The sequence below is a fragment of the Aphis gossypii genome, chromosome 3, assembly GCF_020184175.1.
Source record: "Aphis gossypii isolate Hap1 chromosome 3, ASM2018417v2, whole genome shotgun sequence".
Classification (NCBI taxonomy): Eukaryota; Metazoa; Arthropoda; class Insecta; order Hemiptera; family Aphididae; genus Aphis; species Aphis gossypii.
The window spans coordinates 2042579-2063592 of NC_065532.1; the positions used below are offsets into that span (position 1 = coordinate 2042579).

Genomic DNA, 21014 nt, shown 5'->3' on the forward strand with positions numbered 1-21014 from the left:
GAAGTTCATTTCATTCTAAACTCTATAGTTGTTTCAAAATAAATATCCAACTTTTGATATCATGTTTTCATTAATTATTTTGTACATAATTATTAATTTTTATGCGGTTAATACACATTTTAAAACATTGATGTGACTACGTTTACATTTATGTAGGTGGATATGTATTTAATTTATTTAAACGTGTCAATGAAAAAAAAGCGTAATTATTTGAATTTCTATGTTGATCGGTAAATACAACAATAACCTATGTGTCATAACTGACAATAATGGAGATATATTAAGTGCCACCCATTATAAACGTCCTAAATATTACATTTTGTGTATACATCTGTACACGAACGTCACCTGAATGTTTGTCACCCACACTACAAGATTTATGGGCAGGTAGTGATATATTATATAAACTTATTTAAGCGGACCTCTAAATAATAAATACTTTGTTCTACTATAATGATGATAGTTATAATCTATCTAATAGTTTAATTTATACCCTTTTATCACGAATACGATATGTTGTTTAAAAACACACAGTATTAATTTTAAGATCCTTTAAAATAGGCGAATCGCAGTATAATTTTCGTAGCGATTTTAAAAATTTAACGAATAATGTCAACGGCAAAAAAAACAAATAAAAAAAAAAAAAATGCTTAAAATACTATAACATTATGTAAGAACATTTTAATAGACAAAATTTTTGAGTAATAACATTTTTTTTTACCAATTGTATTATATTTGGATAGATAAATATTGCTGTCATTTATACAGATGTCTAAATAAACATTTATAATTCGGATAACTGTAAAAATAAAAATCATATGCGATTTACATACCGATACCTGGATGCGCAACTGAACGTATAATAATAATTTTATATTTGATAAATCAATAAGATATTTTTTAGTAAAATAGTATTTCATAATAATTGTTTCACGGTGATTATTGATATTATACTTATTAAAATATTTGAATTAATAATAGTAAAATATAAAAATAATTATGAAGAATAAAAGAACAACTAGAAGAATTAATAGACTACTTGCAGTTGCATAATAGAATAAAACAAAAATACCAAATCCAAAATATTATGTATTAGTATTATATAATATAAATAGATACATCGTAATACAGATATTTTTATAAATAATTGCACAATCTATAGTATTATTTATGGATAACTATGAAAAATTGTCTGTAGTACGTATTAAATATTAAAAATACTATTTTTATAACAAGTAACAGGTGGTTTGTGATCGTGCTTATAAAATATAATATATTAATACACCTACGTGTATTATTATATTACGAGTACTTACTATAAAAATTAGATATATAATATTATTCAATTCGTTTTTTATTATTTCAAATTAAATTAGATACACAAAATCACAACGGATTGTGTGAAAAATAAAATATTATAGCAATAAAATGGTTTTAAACTATAAAAAAATTTATACAATGTGATAGAATTATTAATATGTACCTTATATAATATATTTATGTATTTAAATTGTCTTCAGTGTATGAATATATAGATACTTAAGTCATATGATGTCCAGTAGCTCTATTAAATTATCATAATCAATAGTTAGGAATCACGCTTATCCGTATTTTTCGACCTTAATGCATAATAGATAGGTACCTATATACAAGTATCGTAGTCGTCTTCTGAAACGGTGAGGGAGGGGAAAGCGTCAACAAAAATTGTGAAAGTTGCAGGGAGTCTCTATCACGGTACTAAAATATATTCTTAACTCTATATTTCCAGGATCCTGTGGTTAATGAAACAGGTTCAGTGGTGTTTAGCCCATGCGTCTGATTGGTTCATCCTCCTCCTATAAGTTGGGTAGTGGAAATGTAACTACGCGAACCAGGTAAATGACGAATAATGATTGATACGCCGAGAAAGAAACACAAGCACACTATTTCAGCGATTGTTTCAAAGACTATATAATATTGTTTATACGATAGAATTTGACTATTTATTTGGATGAGTGGTTTTGTTAACTATCTATATAATTTATAAAAGTTTCGTGGTTGTAGGCAGAAGACACTAAGACCAGGTGGAGTTCGCATAGGTTTACAATATTTTACATAATATTCTCTGTCAAAAAAATCAGTATAGATATTTGTTTAATTGCTTAACGAAGATAGGTAACAGTTTTTGTCAATGCTTTATACGATGGAAAAAAACCGTGTACATGCATATAAAATGTACAAAAAGTTTAAAAACTCGACTATTTGATTACATTTTCTGTTTGAAAATGTAAAAAGTATCTCTTTTAGATGGAAGTATAGATATAGCTAGTACTTACGCCAGTTAATGTGTTTGAACTGTGTATGCATTATGTTTGCACATCGTTTTGAATGAACACGAATTTATTATGTAATATGTACCTATATAACATCAAAGAGTGACTACGAAACTTTAACAATTTATAATCGAGAATCATGATTGCGATTTCAATTTAAGAATATATATTTTTAGTGAACAACACTTCAATGATCGTACCGTTTATTAAAATGAAAATCGGTTGTATTAAAATTAAAATTAAATTATAATGATTGTGTTCACCATTCATAGTTTTAATTTAGGTATTGCAGTGTAGTAGACGTCGATTTAATAACACGACAAAATTACTATTTTGTGAAAAGAGGCTGAATCGATGTTGTTGAAAATTATTTTATAACTTTAAATTTTAAACATATTATGGTGCAAGAGGTCATTGTTTAATACTTTTTAAGTGTTCTACAGAATGGAACGATAACGCGTGAATTTTATCTGTTGGCCGTTTTATCTACGTTATTTTAAATGTTCCACATATTATACGATTTCAATGATTTCACAATGGTATTATAATCACATATATTATTATTATTATTATAACAAATTATTCTTTTTTAGATTCTTTATTTTTAAATGTTGTAATGATTTCAATGTATTTACTAGTTTGTTTTGGACGTAATAATTATCATAACTAGTAATAGCAACAATCAAAACAATACATATTATTTTGTCCTTACAAATGAAATTAGTACAATCTATAATTTATTTTTAGCGTTAATTTGGAGAATGTTATGATATTTTGGTTTTTATGATAAATATGTATTTAAGATGATTGTTCTTAAGGTAAAAATGTATCAATTTGACGTCTTACAGATTATAACTAATACAAAATAGTTGAATAGTTCACATTATATTATGTAATGTTGTTACTTATTATAATATAAGTATTAATGCAAAAAACTAACGCCATAAAGATATTGATTTTAAGAAGTCGCTACTTGTCGTGAAATTTATTGTAAATTATGATTATAATACGCGTTAGAATGAAGAAAAAAAATTGTCAGCAAATGAATTACGGAATACGATTTACGAACTAAACGTATCGACACTCGACAGTCATAATACACTTCAGAAAAACGACTTATAACGATGTGGTATCGTACGAGCTTAGATTTATTTAACAAACATGATAATCTATACGACTTCGATTAGGTTTTCAAATAAGTGAACGACTAAAATGACCGAGTGAACATTTCAAAATTAAGTTAACATGTTCATAGGAAAAGCGTGCTTAAATTTGAAAAAATTAACACTTGTTGCTGGCCATTATCATTAATTTCATTTTAGCAAAGAAGGATTTTTGTACAAACTTAAAACTAAGCTTGCATGTTCATAGGCATAGTGTACATTAAATTTGAAAAATAAATTTTCCGAATAAATTTTTACTAGGATTAGGGCTGGAAATACGTATTTCTTGCCACTTTGTGTAATTTTGATTTTGTGAAGAAAGGAGTTATTAACTAGTACGCAATAAAAACTTTCTAGTATAAAAGTGATAACGAAAATAACAAAAGCACAAAAGCCATCCTGTGGGCTGTATTTCGTTAAATATTTGCGGGCGATCCCGCAGGGTAATTGGCAAATGACTGTTGGGATGGCACGCGGCGCGACCTGTTGCTCGCCAAACCTAAACCACGCGCTTGTGTGTAGTAACTAGTAACACAATATTATATTATACTCACTGGAACGACCTAGCTAGTTATTTCTGTTTTACGGAAATGGTTTGAGGTTTATAGAATGATTTTATGTTTGTAAGTCGATTGTGCTTAAAGTGGTGTGTACAGGAAATGAGTTACGTGTGACGACGATGATGATACTATACCATTATAATAACTATTATTATAGTGATACAGTTTTAGAATAATATTATAGATCATCAGATCATCGAATCGTTGTCGCGCAGGTGTATATCAACAGCATGCGTATAACGCAGCAATGAATACACGACCTCATTTATAAAAACCACCAAAGCACATTAAATCACAACCAACTAATCAAACAGTATTAGCATCACACGATTTTATTAATAAATCAGTTAATTACTAATAATAATTAAGGTAAAATATTTTACTGAGTAATTAACAATGTTGAGTACACTGACGTGCGTCGTCTTTTACCGACCGCTAATTGTTATACCTAACGTTTTAGTAGGTGTCTAGTGTCTACTAACTTATATCTAACAAAGTTGTTGAAATAATGTGTGACTATATATTATGTATATTGCGTATAGTGTATACCTCTGTTTGGAAATTATTTATTAATATTATGGCGTGAATTACGCGTACAAATACCGTAGTTGTATAAGCATATATTATAATAGAAATACCTAACGTAGTCATGCGGTTTCTCGTGGCGTTTCGACTGAGCTCGAGCGGAAAATACTTGTGTCAAAATAAAATACGAATATTATTAATGTTATAATTTATAAATCTGATATGTGCACAGTTGCAGACTTTGAAGTTTGAACTAAATTCGTCTCGTGAGAATTACTTTATCAGCTCTCAAATTTGTTTCGTCCTGGATAGTCTAATAAGACACATGTCGCTTTGAAATGACTAATTACTTCTTAATAGAATTACTCATATTTTGCGCCTTACATAAAAATAAAATATAACATTACGTTTGAAAAACGCGTATAGTATAATCCAATCACTGTTTGCGCACGAATATCGTAATATTATTATGATAATATAATATGTAAACTGTTGTCGAGAGAGGACTATTATTGAAATATCGCCACTAATATACGTAAATACCGTGTGTTTCAGGACGTGGATTATACGCAGGACTGCACGCCACATCGCGGGATCCGAATCGTAGCTAGGAACAGCGTCGGCGGCGTCCGAGATGCGCGCGAGGTTTGCGGCGGCGGCCGAGACGCGGCAGTAGTACTACTGTCCGGTGTGGGAGGGGGTGGGGGCGCGCGCGCTTACGGTCACGACAAGAGACGGCCGCGGGACACGCGGCGGCGCGGCGATGACGCGGCCACGTCGGCGGTCAAAGGTCGAGACGATAACGTCGGTTGCGGTGCACCCGGCAACAGAGGCACAACCGAACCGAAAGCCGTGGCGGGGCCTCAAACGCGATACGCCAGTCGTAAACGGAACGGTTTGACCGAAAAACATAATATATAAAATAAAGTACGCGATCCGTCGGCGGTAACAAAAATCGACGAAAATCGTAGTCGGTCGACACCTGTGGAAAAACAATTTTCGACGCAAAACAATTGTACAAACACACAGTCGGGTGGCGGTAGGGCACTCCGCCGCCGCCGCCGCCGCCGTCACCGCCGCCGTCGACGGTGCCGGTTTGTCAGCGACGCGCAGCGGCAGATCCGATGCGTCCGGCGCCGACGCCGTTGTCGCTCGTCAACGCCGTCCGCTGCAACTTAACCGTCGCCGCGTCGCTTAACGCCGACCGCAGCCGCCGACGCCGACGGACACGCGACGATAACGCACTGCCGCCATGAAGCTCCGCGACCGCGTGGTGGTCGGCTTCTGCCTGTCGCTGGTCCTGGTCACCGTGCTGTTCGTGGTCGACATGCAGAACGAGAGCGCCCGCCGGCTGTCCGCGGCCGACGGCGACGCCGCCGCCGCCGCCGCTTCGCACTATCACGGCCGGTCCGACCGGTCCCGCGACGCGGACGAAGCGCAGTCCGCCTGGAACTTGGCCGCGTCCTACGTCGTGTCCACTCTGATGCCGTCCGTAAAGCCGCGACCGACGCGTCCCGGCGCGCCGCAACCGTATTCGCGCCGGGCCGACGGACGTCCGCTACCCGAGGTGGTCGACCTGTACGCCGGTGACCGGTTCGCAGATCTCACCGAGCGCCTGTCCCGATCGTCCGAGACGCAGAGACGCCGCGGCTACGTGATCGACTGGACGGCCGTCCGGGACGTGATCGTCGACGACACCGACGAAGACGGAACCACCAGCAACGAGTACGTCGTCGAGTACCTGGAAGACGGTTTGCGGTAAGTACTTCCGATACGATATTTGTCACACCTAAACCTGTCCGCGTACGCGTATAAAAGGAGAGATTTTCAATCCTTATTAAAAAAAAAAATAATAATAATATTTTTAGAGGTGTGTTGATTGCATTCGTGATTCTTACAGAGATCAATGCCAAACACTTATGATATAATGCCATCAATCAACAGTATTTTGATTATAACTGATAAGAATGCTTGCATTTTTTTTACTCATGACACCCCCTCCTAACACCCTTGAAATCGGTTTTTTTGTTTTTTATTTGTGCCTTATAGTCGTGCTGTAATATTTATTTATCTCGCACGTCCTTTTGGCGTGCACACGGTTCACGCTATAGGATTAAATACTACGGTACTTTACGGTATTATTTTATATTACCTATGACAATCGATAATATTTTAGTCGTTTTTCTACGAGTTGATATAGGTTTTTTTTGATTTTGTTTTCATATTGATAGACATATTATATTGTATGAATCATATTTAATACGTACTACTTCATTATAGGTGGCCCCCGCCAAATATATTCTTCGTATCGTTTATATCATTATTTAAACATTTGAAATTGTCCTCGTGTTTATACGAAATGTGAAAAAATGGTTTTTGAATTCATGTGCAAATTTCCTGAAAAAATTATGCTAATCTGCTAATTATTGTTGTTTTTGTTTGTCAGCAAAAACATGTGTGGGCATTCAAAAACAGTTATATTTTACAAAAAAATAACACCGATTTCGAGATGACTAGTTGGAAAAATGTTAGACCGATGGCACACCCTGTATAATATTATATTGTTTTTTAATCATCAGTTTTCTAGTGTTATAAATATTATATATAAACAGATAAGAAGCGTACGCCGACGCTCCGTTTTGTGCCGTACGCGATTTATATTTTGTTCCTATTTCAGATTCTCATCGTGTATAGCTTATAGTTTTGTTTGACGAATCGTCATTATTAATAAATAATAATACATTTTGATATTCGTCAATGTTATAAAATATGATTACTTTGAAAGAAACCGTCTGACAATGTGCTTATCAGAGGTCAGTTTAAGAAAAGGTCAGAGTAAACGCGTTGTTGAGAGTATATCATATGTATTGTACCCCAATTATCTTATGCGTATAGTTTAATTTTTTAAACGTGATTAACAATTATATTGGTTTATTCGTGATATGGAACACATATTTATTTTATAATATGTATTTTTGACAGCCAATTAAACTCCGAAAAAGTTACCAAACACTCACATGGTCCGTATCAGTTTTGGAGAAACGATCCACTTCCAAATATGACTTATAAAAAACAGTAAATAATAATCATAATAATATTTCACGGCTCTTTTGTGCTTAATTTCGTTTGCATTTAATCATTATCCATTATTACAACATATTACGATGCACTTTTAAATTTTTAGTTTTCAATTAAATTGTTGTAATATTATCAAATTAATGAAATGATGGTAATACTTTTTTAATGAAACTGTAAAAATGTTTACATATACCTACACAAAATATAACTTTAAATATTGTAAATAAACATTAATGCACCACAACTTTTTGGTCGTTGTGAATCCAATAAATATTTGAATAACGCTATTAAACTAACGGCGGAAGTTTGGAAGCAAAATATTTCTTTCATTTCCATTTTCCTCGCTGATTAAAATTCAATCAAATAACTCTATTAACTTATTGATGTATTAAAAATACACGATTTAAAAATTAAATATTTCTATAATTTTCGTCATATTTTTCTGTATCATCGAATAACACGTATAGTTAGTACGGATAAAACAATTGTTAAAATAAAACACAAACGCGACGAATTAATTAAAAAATATTTCATTTACCATAGTAAATGCATTGCTTAATTTGCAATGTTCACATTATTATTTATATCAGAAAACTTTTCGTCAGGAGTAGGTACTTAATTTAATAACTATTATTAAGAAGATGCCATACCCGCAATAATATGTTGTTTTCGTTTTACAAATGTACAATATATTATAATAGAACATTTTTTTTAAGAAGTTTCAATTTTTTAATTTTTGTTGCAGCATTTAATAATTAAGTGAATTGACCAATTATTAATTATTATTAAAATTGAAAATAAAAAAATAATCCATGTTTTCATTTAGAATTTTTTATGATATTTTAATTTTTTAACAAGTTATGTGTACGTAAAATATTATAATTTAAAATTCCTATAACTCGATCAACAATTAAAAATATCAAAAAAAAAAATCTTGCATGAAAACACAGATTATGTTCTTAGGTATCTTTGAGATTAATAATAGATCAATTTACTTTATTCCTAAAGGTTATTAAATGAAATTGAAACTGCTCAACATAAGTTTTCTATACCTTATGTCGTACGTTTATAAGATGAAGACAAAACACGCGTATGGAGTCCTCCTAAATGTCCACCATATGTGTTCTGTATAAAAGAAGTATAATATTTTAACAAACTTATTGTTGTATAGCACTATATCACTATCACACAAATATTACGTAGGTAGTATATTATATCGATGGTTCCGCGAAACGTGCATTATAATTTATAAATAATATTTTGAGTAAATTTTAGTGTATGTGTTTGGAAAAATAAATAATAGTGAACAATATTTCCCAGATTTTCCTTTTGTATACTGAACTATAGAGTTTTTCTATTCGCACACGGTAAATTTCGTGTATACTGTATACCTCCGGAATTAATATCCATCGATATAATATAGAGTTTTGCATTTTATTTTTAATGTTTTAATTGCACAATACGCTTATTTATATTTCTATATATATATATATCATCAACAACTTTATATATATTAATTAATTTTAAGTATTACTTATACTAGTTATACTCGAATACACTCGTTGACATGCAACACTGGTGAAAATTTAGGGCACATTAGTCCATTATAGGGTCTTCCAAGTTCCCCAATGTAAAAATAAATTTCTATATAACTTGTTATAAATTTAAAATTGTTTTTAAAAAAATTACTTAAAATATTTCTTTATACTATAAATGGCGAGTATAAACAAAAAAATCGTATTTTAAGTTTGTTCGATAATCTGCACATTATACTATCGATCATCACAAAACAATACGGACTCAAAATATATACACTTATTAAATAAAAATAAAATGTATTTTTGCAATGTTATCAGTTATGAATTGTAACGATGATAGTTTCTCAATTGAATCAAAAAAATATTTTTAATATTTGTTTATTTTGAATTGTTAGCTACAAATATCCCAATAACTGTATATAGCATTTTTACCGATGGGGTTGTAGGTTAGTAAAATCAAATATTGTTTTACAATAGTAAAATCCAAAAAAAAATATATATATATATTATTATAATATCATACATAGTTGTTGAAAAAACTTTTGAAATATGTTTTAAAGACATTTTAACGTGACTTTTCAAAACCAAAATGTATATGAATAAGTTTTTCTGTCAGTGTATAATACTTATATTAATGATGATTAAATATTTTTTAAATTAAGTGTAGACAAAGTAAATTCACAAATTGCCCATATAATTTAACGTTGAATAAAATTACAGTATTTTAATGTTATATATTTTAAAATATAAAAATCACAAAATAAGTGTTTCAAGTATAATATTTTTAGTATATTTATTTAAATGTATATCGACTTATTCAAAAAAAAGTAGTTAAATACTTCACACTTCACAAGTGTGCAGTTATGCATGTAAACATATAATTAATATAACTTAGCACTTTTAACACGTGATACCTTATACAGTTGTTATCTCATGATTGTTAGTCCCTATTTTTGGTCTGTGTATTATTTATTTTCCTAAAATGTTTGGTTTTTATATGAACATTATGTGTATATAGACGTAAAGTCTGTGCTCAGCTGTTTGATAATTTGGTTAAATGAAACTATGAGTTATGATACAAATGCATGTTTGAAATTCATTCTGATCAACTAGTATATTATAATTTATAATATATTATATTAAATGTACTATTATATTATTATTATAGTACTATTATAGTATAAAATTATTATATACACTTATTTTACAATAAATATAGTTGATCGGATATCGTTTTGATTTTATTAGTTAGAACTTACTTTATAATTACCTACTGGTGTTATAACCACATTTTATATAGATCAACCAAATAACGTCCTAAACAAAGAATAAATAAATCTAAGCCTTATGTTAAAACTTTTTAAAATAAATGTATATTAAAACATATTTTGAAACAGCATTTGAAGGATGGTTATTATGCAAATACCTTAACTGAATAAACTTTCAATTATTAATTTAAAAACTGTTGATTTTGAAAAACTTTCAAGTTTTTAGTTGAAATAATAATTTGTATTTTGTACGCATTATTTGGGTTCTTCGGTAAAAACACTTAGGTATACTAATACTAAATACATAGTGCATTAACATAAATTAGCTGAAATCGAAATCGTGACCAAAATAAGTGATCGAGTTTAAAATTTAATATTTATATTCCGATATTTGATGATAAATAATTATGTATGACTGATTTTTTATAAAAATGTCTCAAAACATTTTAATGTTTATAGTATGAAATGCAGGTATAAATTTATTATTTTTAATTAGTAAATAAGTAGATATATAAACATTATAAATATAGATTTTAATTTAAATGAATATTCATTGGTATAAATTCCATCGTATTAAAGTATGTAGGAATATTGGCAAAGTGCAGATTGGAGATAATATAACTTTTATTTGATTACCATAAAATAATTGTGAAAGAACCAATTATTCAAGTGCTCGGTAGAAACGGTACATAGTAGACTTAGAAAATCAAAAATATAACTGGACTCGTTTTGTTAATGTATGACAGATAATAACGAAAAACGTTAACAGTGGAAAACATTTTTATTTAAAACTATAATATTATAAAACATCATTATCTTGCTTGCAATATGCGTGTAATCCTAAATTCTCCTATATCTTGTATAGTGATGCTGTTTTTATGATATAACAGTACCTTGTGTTATAGAGTATAGTTTGAATCTAATAATTATGCTGTTTAACTGCTGTATCCTGTAAAGTTAAAAGTACCTATGAATGTTGCATGACTTTGTAAATGTGCAACATGAATATAGTGGAAAAATTTACAGTATATCGCGGTAATCGTCTTTATATCAAGTGAGAATTTTAAACATATATTTTTTTTTTTTTATTGCATAATTCAATATTTGAATCATGATTAGGCGTGTACACACTGTACCTACACTGTTTTTATCATATTCTAATGAACGGTCGATTGTAGATCAAAACAAACATTATATTATGTTTTGTATAATAAGTAATAACAAGTACTTATATAACTTTAAATGAATATAATGAATATTATTATAATATAATATTATATTATATTATGAATATTATGAATACTCGGCAAATGTTATAATTTACAATACTAGAATACATAAGCTAAATAATAAAAAATATTAAATATATAATATAATATAGTTGATATTATATTTTTGAATTTATAAAATTTTGTTGATCTAACATAGAATATCAATAAAGATATATTATGAGATAGTTATAATATATTCTGTAATAATAAATTATATACCTACGCTAAACTTTTATCTAAATACACAGCTTAGTATGCACTAATTTACGTGATGATATTTCTATTAATCAGTGGTGTTTTTTTTTCTCCCTAAATTAACATAAGTTTACCTTTACAATATTTACGTTATATAGAAATTAAACCATTCAATTTATTAGCGAACACAGTTCTAATAAATTGTATGTAAGTTGTCTATAAACAATAGGAACGATGATAGATCTTTCATTTAGCCAATGAATTCTTTATTGAATAGTGAAATGTAATAAATAAATTTTATATTGTTATAAAATGTGTAGTATTGGTACAATATTGTAGCGTGTTAAAACATATAATTTTAGAGGTCAGTACATTGTTAACACAAGTCACAACTGATCAGAATTTATTTTGTTACCGAGAAATGTCTGTATTTTTGACTCCCATTCATCCCTCTTTAAAGGTTTTTTATTAAACTTTAAATCTTGTCTGTGTTTGTCCACGCAATTTCTTGACAACGGCTAAACGTACTTTATGTATACCTACTTTCGTTCAAACATTGGTTATTATAATCGTAATTATAATTGTAGTTATACTTAAAATGCATAATCAATAATAAATATAGGTTTATAATTATATAAGATTATAACTGGTAAGTGGTAACACAAGATTACTAATTTACATTAGTTGACAAGTAAACATTATAATTATAAATATAAAAATAATAATACGATGTCTAAAGATTATAAATTATAAATTATAACTTATAAGATAATATTTAATGAAGTAAGTTAACATAGTTCTATTTTTACGAATTTGTTCATATAATATACGAGAACACCGCTCGCCCACGTCAATATTATATTTGAAATAATGTTGCCATTTGCACGCGACGAACTGTACGTATACATCAATTATGAATTCCTCTTATCCGTTTTACGTAAAAGTATTTATTAATATATAATATAATATAATTTCATAACGAATACATCGTACATTAAATGTACCTACACAGTAATTATATATATTTTGTATGTAAAAGGTATACGACATTATACATTGCATTGGTTGAGTAGGTGTAAAGGGCGCAGTTATATTATAATATTGAATATGATGTATAGTGTGTATGTCGTATTAATACATACTTACCAGTTACCTACCATACGAATTTTGTGCAATAACAAATTAAACAATTAAATACTCGATTTTGTATGTAAGTACTCGTATACCTATTTCAAAGTTCAAACTACTACAACTGTTGGTTGCAAATTTTCGATTATGTTCCTGACATTGGAATAGATTTACACCACGACATGTAGACATCGTAGACTATGTGTAGTCGCGAAGAATACCAAACACGCGCACGTTTGTTTCTACGGAATTATATATAGGTACGTTGAAAAGGAAATAAAATGATAATTTCAAGCGCGTTCGACAATTTTTTGAAAAAACATGTTTCCCATTGTTATTTCATCACGTTGAAAAATATTACGAATGGGTACCGTCCTCGCTCCAACTTACTAGTGGACGAACAAACACTATATATAAATATATTTTGTCATAACATTTTCCCAACCAATAACAAACACACATACGTGACGAGCCTGATGCAGTCGTCGGACATGCTATTTTTTATAACAGACTTTTTTTTTCTTAAGTTGGTCAAATCCATGAAAATACTCGACATCGAAAAAAGTCAAAATTTGAGTTAAACGGATAAAAATAAGACGGTTCACCGATTTTATTGAAAATATTATGTTAATGAAATGATTCTATGAAATAAAGTATATTATTGTGATTCTAATCGTGGACGTGGCCTACAGACCGTAGTTTTTTATGATAAAATATAATAACTGCGAAATTTGTTTAGAATTGGTGAAATCGCATTTATGTGTGTTGTAACTTGTAGCTGTAACGACTAACGATATAACAAGTTTATAATGTTTCGATACATTAAAAAGTTTTGAGCTGTACTTTACTTTCTATCCATACTTCTTATGTTAATATTTAATGGTTATTAAATATATATGTTTTTATATATCGTATGCTATAATAAAATAAATTCGTTTTATTACGTTATTTGACAACGTTTATTAAATTCTACGACATGGTACTTTTTAATCGTTATCTATTGTTAAGTTGGTTTATCTAAAAATTATAACAATGTAATTGTGTAATTGGCGCATAATATATTTTATTACCTATAATTAGATATTATGGTTTTTTTTTTTTTAATGTTAGGCTTATAACTATCTGCCTAGTGCCTACAAAATTAGTATTTTCCAAAATATTCAAAATAAATTTCTACTGAAAAGAACAAATCGATAACAGAAGCGTTTCGTATTTTTAAACAATTTACCAATAGGTACAAAAAGGCAAAAGTAAATTACATTTTGATGTTGGAAATATTATTGTACATTGAATTGTAAATATTATGTAATTTAGTCTAAACGTTAAAGGTAATGCGTCTAGACTTCATATGATTATTTTCCAACAGTTATAAAATATCGTTTTTTATTTTTTATCGATGCATGTCCATACATTTCCAACAATGACCGTCTAGAACAGTTAATTCAGTCGTACACTTACCTAAGTATCAGAATGAATAACTTATTTGTGTTTGGTATTGCACTCAGAGCTGTAGTTTATGCATTCGTGAGTGATGTATATGTATAAGGTAGATTTGAAAAATTTTACACGAAGAAAAAGTATATCGGACACATCTAAATAAAAATAATATTAATAATGACGTATACATGTATACCCAATATCTATCATAAAATCTATATCAATAATATGCACGCTCAGTGTATGCATATTATTGCACGATACTGAATCACGTATTATAATAATATGATATGCAATATGCATACGTACACCGCCGAAACTCAATAATAAATATCTATATCCGTACAATACATATAATAACAAATATCTTGCGTTTGTCCTTCAGTGAAACTTATGGGTCCCTTGTGTGTTTATTAGTCGGTGTTTTTGGATTCTGGTCAATTTCTTGGCGCTGTGCAATGAATCGTCGCGAGACCTCTGCGGAGACGGATTGTTTTTTTGTTTTATTTTATTGCCGTGCCACCGAGTCGTTTCAATATCATTGCGCGCACCTACGCGCGTTTATATACATAATAATAATATATTATCTACGTAAAATCGTGGTAAAACAACAACAAAAAAAATATATATGTATACCTATATAATGTGGGTACGTTATATAAAACGGAGAAAAAAAAACCGCACACATATATGGAATATTAATGACCGGCACCGTCCCTGTTGAATACAAAACGACGTTTATGTAATTTATATCACCGCCATCCACGATATCTATATCGTCTGTGGCGAAGGAGGGGGAGATAAAAGGGGGCGTTATCTCTTTGACACTGCTCCTCTGCTGCGATTGAAGATTTATCGGCTGTATCGGTGTTTTTGGAACTATACCCATGCTTAAAACGTACGGTTAAAAGGTGAAGATGTCGGGAATAGTCGTTTATTGCACCAACTGCAGCATCGTCCAATAATATATTATAATAATACATGACTAATCTTTGCGGATGTCCCTTTATTTAGTATCACGATTCGCAAAAACATAATGTTTTAAGAAGAAAAAACGCAATTGCGTGCCTAAATAAAACCATATTTAAGTCACACAACGACGAAACATAGGTAATATCACTCGTCGCGTGTAGTGTGGTAGGCGTACTGTATATCGGTATGACAGTTTATAATATTATGACGATATGCGTCGTACTATACCGATGGAATGCCTCGTGATGTCGTTTTGGATAAAAATATATATAATTCATACAATTTGTGTGTAAAATTGTAAACAGCTGTCTTGAAGTATTAAATATTCGCACTTGCCTCGTACCGTGTTCTATACTTTATAAGATGAAAACTATATCAATATAGACAATAACAGATAGTAATATTCTGTGGATTTTTACATATTATATTACTGTAAGATATATTGCTATCGATGAATAACGTTTCTAATAAGTGACAACTAAAAAATTGAACTGTTATGATATTACAACGCTAAAAATATTTGTGTTTGTGGCTATACGTTATGTTTTTTTCTGCAATTTTCCGGAACTTCTGAGAGGGTATAAATTTAAATTGTTTTGTTAAAATTAAATTTTGAATTGTTACTAAAGATCACGTTAGACCTACTTTTCGTGGTTTCACTCTGGGATGGTAAATAGTGAACGCGTATTCATCATCGAGTAAAATACGAAAATGATTTAAGTAAAACATTTGAACAGCCTTCCAAGAAGAAGAAGAGCATATTATTTTATCGGTGATTTCGAAAAACAGTATACAATATTATAGACGTACTCAGATGTACGGTATAAAACAGAGATAAATGCATTCAACCGTGACTGCAGCGGAAACGGAACTTATGTTAAACCATTATTTTGTCGGTTCTCGCTCACGTTACACCTATTTATCGATGCGCCTCACGACGGTGCTCTTCTCGTTGGCCAACCACCCTGGTATTTAATTTATGCATTCATGTAGAATGTCAAAGTCAAATACGATTGACGTTCGTAATACGTATATTATTTTGATTCTGAGAAATAATTAGGTAATTAATTATACGTTTTAAATATAATTTACACATGCAATGTATATGAAATTAAAATTTATTTTACAGCAGTCGTTTATAATTACTGCTTTGTATCAACGTCTTATTTTACAGAATATGTTTCGTAAGAAATTATCGCGATATTATTAAATGTATCGTATTTCTTAATCTATTCTTCGTAATGTCACCCTTTATATTATTATGTCAGTACTTTTAAAATATTATATTATATCTTTATAATTGTTAATTAGGACTTGGGAAATTAAACTAATTTGCTAATTTATCATTCGAAGATCATAAACGAAAAAAAGTTATTGTAAATACATAATACGAAAATAGTATTAACAATAAAATTTAAGACGTTGGTTTAAATTTTAAGAGTATAGTTATATACATGGTATATACGATAGGATGGTTTATTGAAAGTAAAACAATGTTATTACTCATTATTTCAGAATATTATATTTAAAAAAATATTTTTTTTACATAATTTTTGATTGTTAAAAAGACAATATTTAAGGAAAGTAATTTTTTTTACTTTTTCTGTTTTAATTATTACATTTTTAATTAATATCATAAAGTAAAATATTATTAAATTTGAAGTATTTTAATATGTAAAAATCAAATTTTGGACAAGTCGTTTATTAGGTATAACTGTTATAAGTATTTAAAGTTTTGTTGAGTGGACTGTAACTTGTATATGTTTTTATACCTCTTCATTTTATATATATTAAAAATTTGAATTTAAAATCAAATACGTTTTTATAAATACTCATATAATAATTTTGCTGTTATTATCTAAAATATTTCAACGTTATTATTAATAAATATTATGAAATTAAACTAAAATAATGTTTTCAAATGATTGTAATTTGACTATTGTATAATAATTAAATTCATACCTATTATATTATTATAATATAATCATTGAATTATTTATAAAGTTTAAGAAACTTTATATTATTGGTTATAAAAAGTCATAGTGCTGTATAAAATATAATATACTATTCATAAATTAAATAATATAACAATGACTTAGGTTTCAAAGTCATATGATAAAATCGTAAGGTTATTAGTGTGATCCTAAATTGTATTTAATATATATTTTATTTATAAATGTTAGTTATTTATGATTTAAGAATATTAACTTTGATATTAAAATTTTTTTGTATTCGGTATTATTTTATGTTTGTGTCAAAATTCAAAATTTAATACTAAATTTAAATATCCATTTTTTTAAACAGATTTGATATACATATCTAATATTATGATTGTTGACATTATATTTTTTAATGTATCTTCAACATATATTTTAGATGAAAGATAAAAATAATCAGCTAAAAACTTAATAAATATTTATTTATTTTGTATACTTATAAAGTAAATAAAGTAGTTTATTTGTGGAATTTTAATTTGAATTTAAAAAAAAATTGTTGGTAGATCTTCATAAAATTAATACCTATTACAATTAATTTTAACATTTCAAGACGTTTATTCTTCTGTGTACGCATTTTGTACAATAAGTTTCATTAAATTACAAAAAAATAAAGAATTGACATCGTTAAAATATATACCTATATATGTATATGAAATAAGTAATACTAAGCCAATGACTATATTTATTTTTTAATTTTTTTGATTGTATTTACCAAAGGTTTTTTTAGTATCTATCCATATTATATTAAATACCTAATAAACTATATAAACTAAATTATATATCTATATTTATTAAACTATGTATTTAGACATGAAGATTAAAGAACATAACAAATATTTATTTCAAAATTTAAATATTCTGAAATGTATTTATGAAAAAATGACATAATGAAAAATAAATTTAAAATACCAACCAGAACGATAATGCTTTTTAAATGAAAATTATGAGTACCTAAATAAGAACTTAATCGTTGTGTTTGTTGAAGATGAATGATGGTTTGAATGACATCCAAAGCATTTAAGATTGTAATTGTGTTTTATTGTAATATAATAAAATTATCTGACTTTAAATTAATATGCATAAATTATAGACCATTGATTAGTTATAACTTATCATTTTTATTAGTATTTATTGAAGTAAAATATTTTATGTAATAGTTTAAGCATTAAGTTATAAAAATAGATACTATATTGTTATTTATAAAAAAAAATTCCTGTTAAATCTTCTTGATTTATCAAGAATTTAAAGGTTATGCAATGTTTTTGAGACCAGTGAAATAATATTTTCTATTAAAAATAAAATGGGAAAATTCTCATTAAGACCTTCCATAGGTAGGAGGAAAAAGCGCATATATCTTTGATTTTTATTCTCACGCGATAAAACCCGATGGTTTTATTTTATTATTATTATTACTGTATTACTGAAAACATGGCGCATAATTGGGTCGTTTTTCACTTTAATCAACCGCGAAGAAATCTCCACCAAGAGTTTCCATTAATTACTTTTAAATTTAATTTTACATTCAAAACCGTTATAGGGAGACTTGTATACCTTTTGAAATGTACATTTTAATAAAGGAGTCACGAAAAGTTAAATTGTGTAAATAATATTAAACACTTAGGTACCTACCTATGTACTTGGATATAATATTATTTATAAATTAAATATACATATATGTACTTTACTAAAATGAATGGTTTTAATAACTTAAACATTATATTTTTCAGGCTAAACACTACGGCATTAACAATATTTCACTCAAGAATATCAAAAAGAGAAATGTATCCTAAGAACGACACGTATGTGCCATTAATTTTAAAAAACATGTCTGTTTCGCCTATTTTAAGCGTAGGTAAGTAATTCGATTTAACCTGTTTATTATTAATTTCATATATTTAGTTTTCTAATATTAATTATTATATTTTAGCCCAAAAAGAAGGAGGCACACAACTCAAACTTGTTATTGAGTATTTAAACGGAGACAAAGCCCTTATGAAACCTATGAGGTAAATTAATATTTATTAATAAAGTATTTTTTCAAAATATTTTTGAGGTTGGTCTTTCGTATTATTAATTTATTTACATATATAAAAAATGACTTTTAAATTATATAATTGAAATATAATATAAAATGAAAATAAAATAAAGTAACAGTTAATTGAACCATTAGTATTTAATGTATGTAAATGGGCTCTTCGTACTTATTATTTGAAACTGACTCAGTCATGTTGATGTTTTAAAAGCATGTTCTATAGCTTATTAGTTCCGTCAGGTATTTTTTAATGTTGAAATAATTGGTAATTCACTACTGCTAATTTGTAACTTGTTTATTTCGATGTTGACACTTTTTCAGTGAAGATACTTTTTTCGGGGAATTTTTGACTGTTTGCGTATCATAAATTCCCTTTATCCACTATAATACTGTAGTGCTTTCTATATTTAGTATTTACTATATCTTATATACTCTTTTTTTTATTGGAAGTATTATTTTAACGATTTCTATAAATAATAATAAAAAAAAAATTCTAGAAAATAATATAATTTTTTCCCACTACTTAGTACCTAGCTTAGGTTCATTGATGTCGATTAAAAATATAGTTATAAAAATATTTAGATCTAAAAATACCAAAGTAAATTGATTTTTAGCTAGAGAATTGAGATAACGTCTTTTTATTCAATATTTATCTCAACTACTACTAAAGTTATATTAAATTATTGTAACGAAGCGATATTTCATGATGACTCAGTAATCGAATCATATTATTGCACTATAAATTGTAGAAAAATAAAAATTAACAATTTGTCGATAATTTTGAATAAATAATAAAAATAGAAAACACAATATCATCTACAATATAAAACAGCTAGACAGGTAGAAATTATTAGATGAAATATTTATTATAGAATAACTACCGAATAATGTACAACGTATAGTGTTTGTATATAGTATAGATGTTGATTACTGAGAATGTTGATGTACCTATTTACGAATATTATATTAAACTGCTATATCGTATTATATCGATTTCGTAATTTTTAATATAAGATACAATAATAATATGGTTATAAAAAACTAGCTAAATCATTATTCAGTTTTAATAGGTATATAAAATGTAGATTATTTTGTGAAAACTGACAAAATTATTCATATAGTATAAGAATATGTAGATAGATAGAAATTGGTGTATCATTCATTACCTTCGCAGTAATATTATGTATTGCGTAATATTTTACAATAATGCAATACTTATCTAAAGTTAGAATTTTCAAAATGTTATATCATTTATTAATAATATACACCAACAATAGCGTTTTTTTTACACATTAAAAATATATTGATTAAAGAACCATATTATTAAATTTATAGACGCATTTTCTTTAATTTATATACTATAAATAACTATTAACTATAATATATTATTTGGATTGTATTATAAAAGTTTTTTTATTAATTTTCTTACAAGTTTATTTATTTATTATCTAATACCGTTTGAAATATTAGAAACAAAAATTATACAACGTTATATTACTATAAAGGAAATAAATAGATTTTCATTTGAATATAATTAT

At 28.2% G+C, this 21014-nt stretch overlaps 1 protein-coding gene across 3 annotated transcripts in view; it reads left to right on the forward strand.

Moving 5' to 3' along the window:
- Positions 1-21014, forward strand: part of LOC114121224 (extracellular serine/threonine protein CG31145) — a 75884-nt gene that overhangs the window by 41947 nt on the left and 12923 nt on the right. The window contains exons 1-5 of one of the 3 annotated variants that reach the window (XM_050202683.1): positions 1769-1874; positions 5116-6318; positions 7543-7635; positions 19172-19296; positions 19372-19450. In XM_050202683.1, the coding sequence (XP_050058640.1) occupies positions 5813-6318; positions 7543-7635; positions 19172-19296; positions 19372-19450 (803 nt within the window). In that variant the 5' untranslated portion in view covers positions 1769-1874; positions 5116-5812. Of the gene's footprint in view, positions 1-1768; positions 1875-5115; positions 6319-7542; positions 7636-19171; positions 19297-19371; positions 19451-21014 lie in introns of those variants that run through there. The other 2 variants (XM_050202682.1, XM_050202684.1) reach the window with 2 other exon arrangements.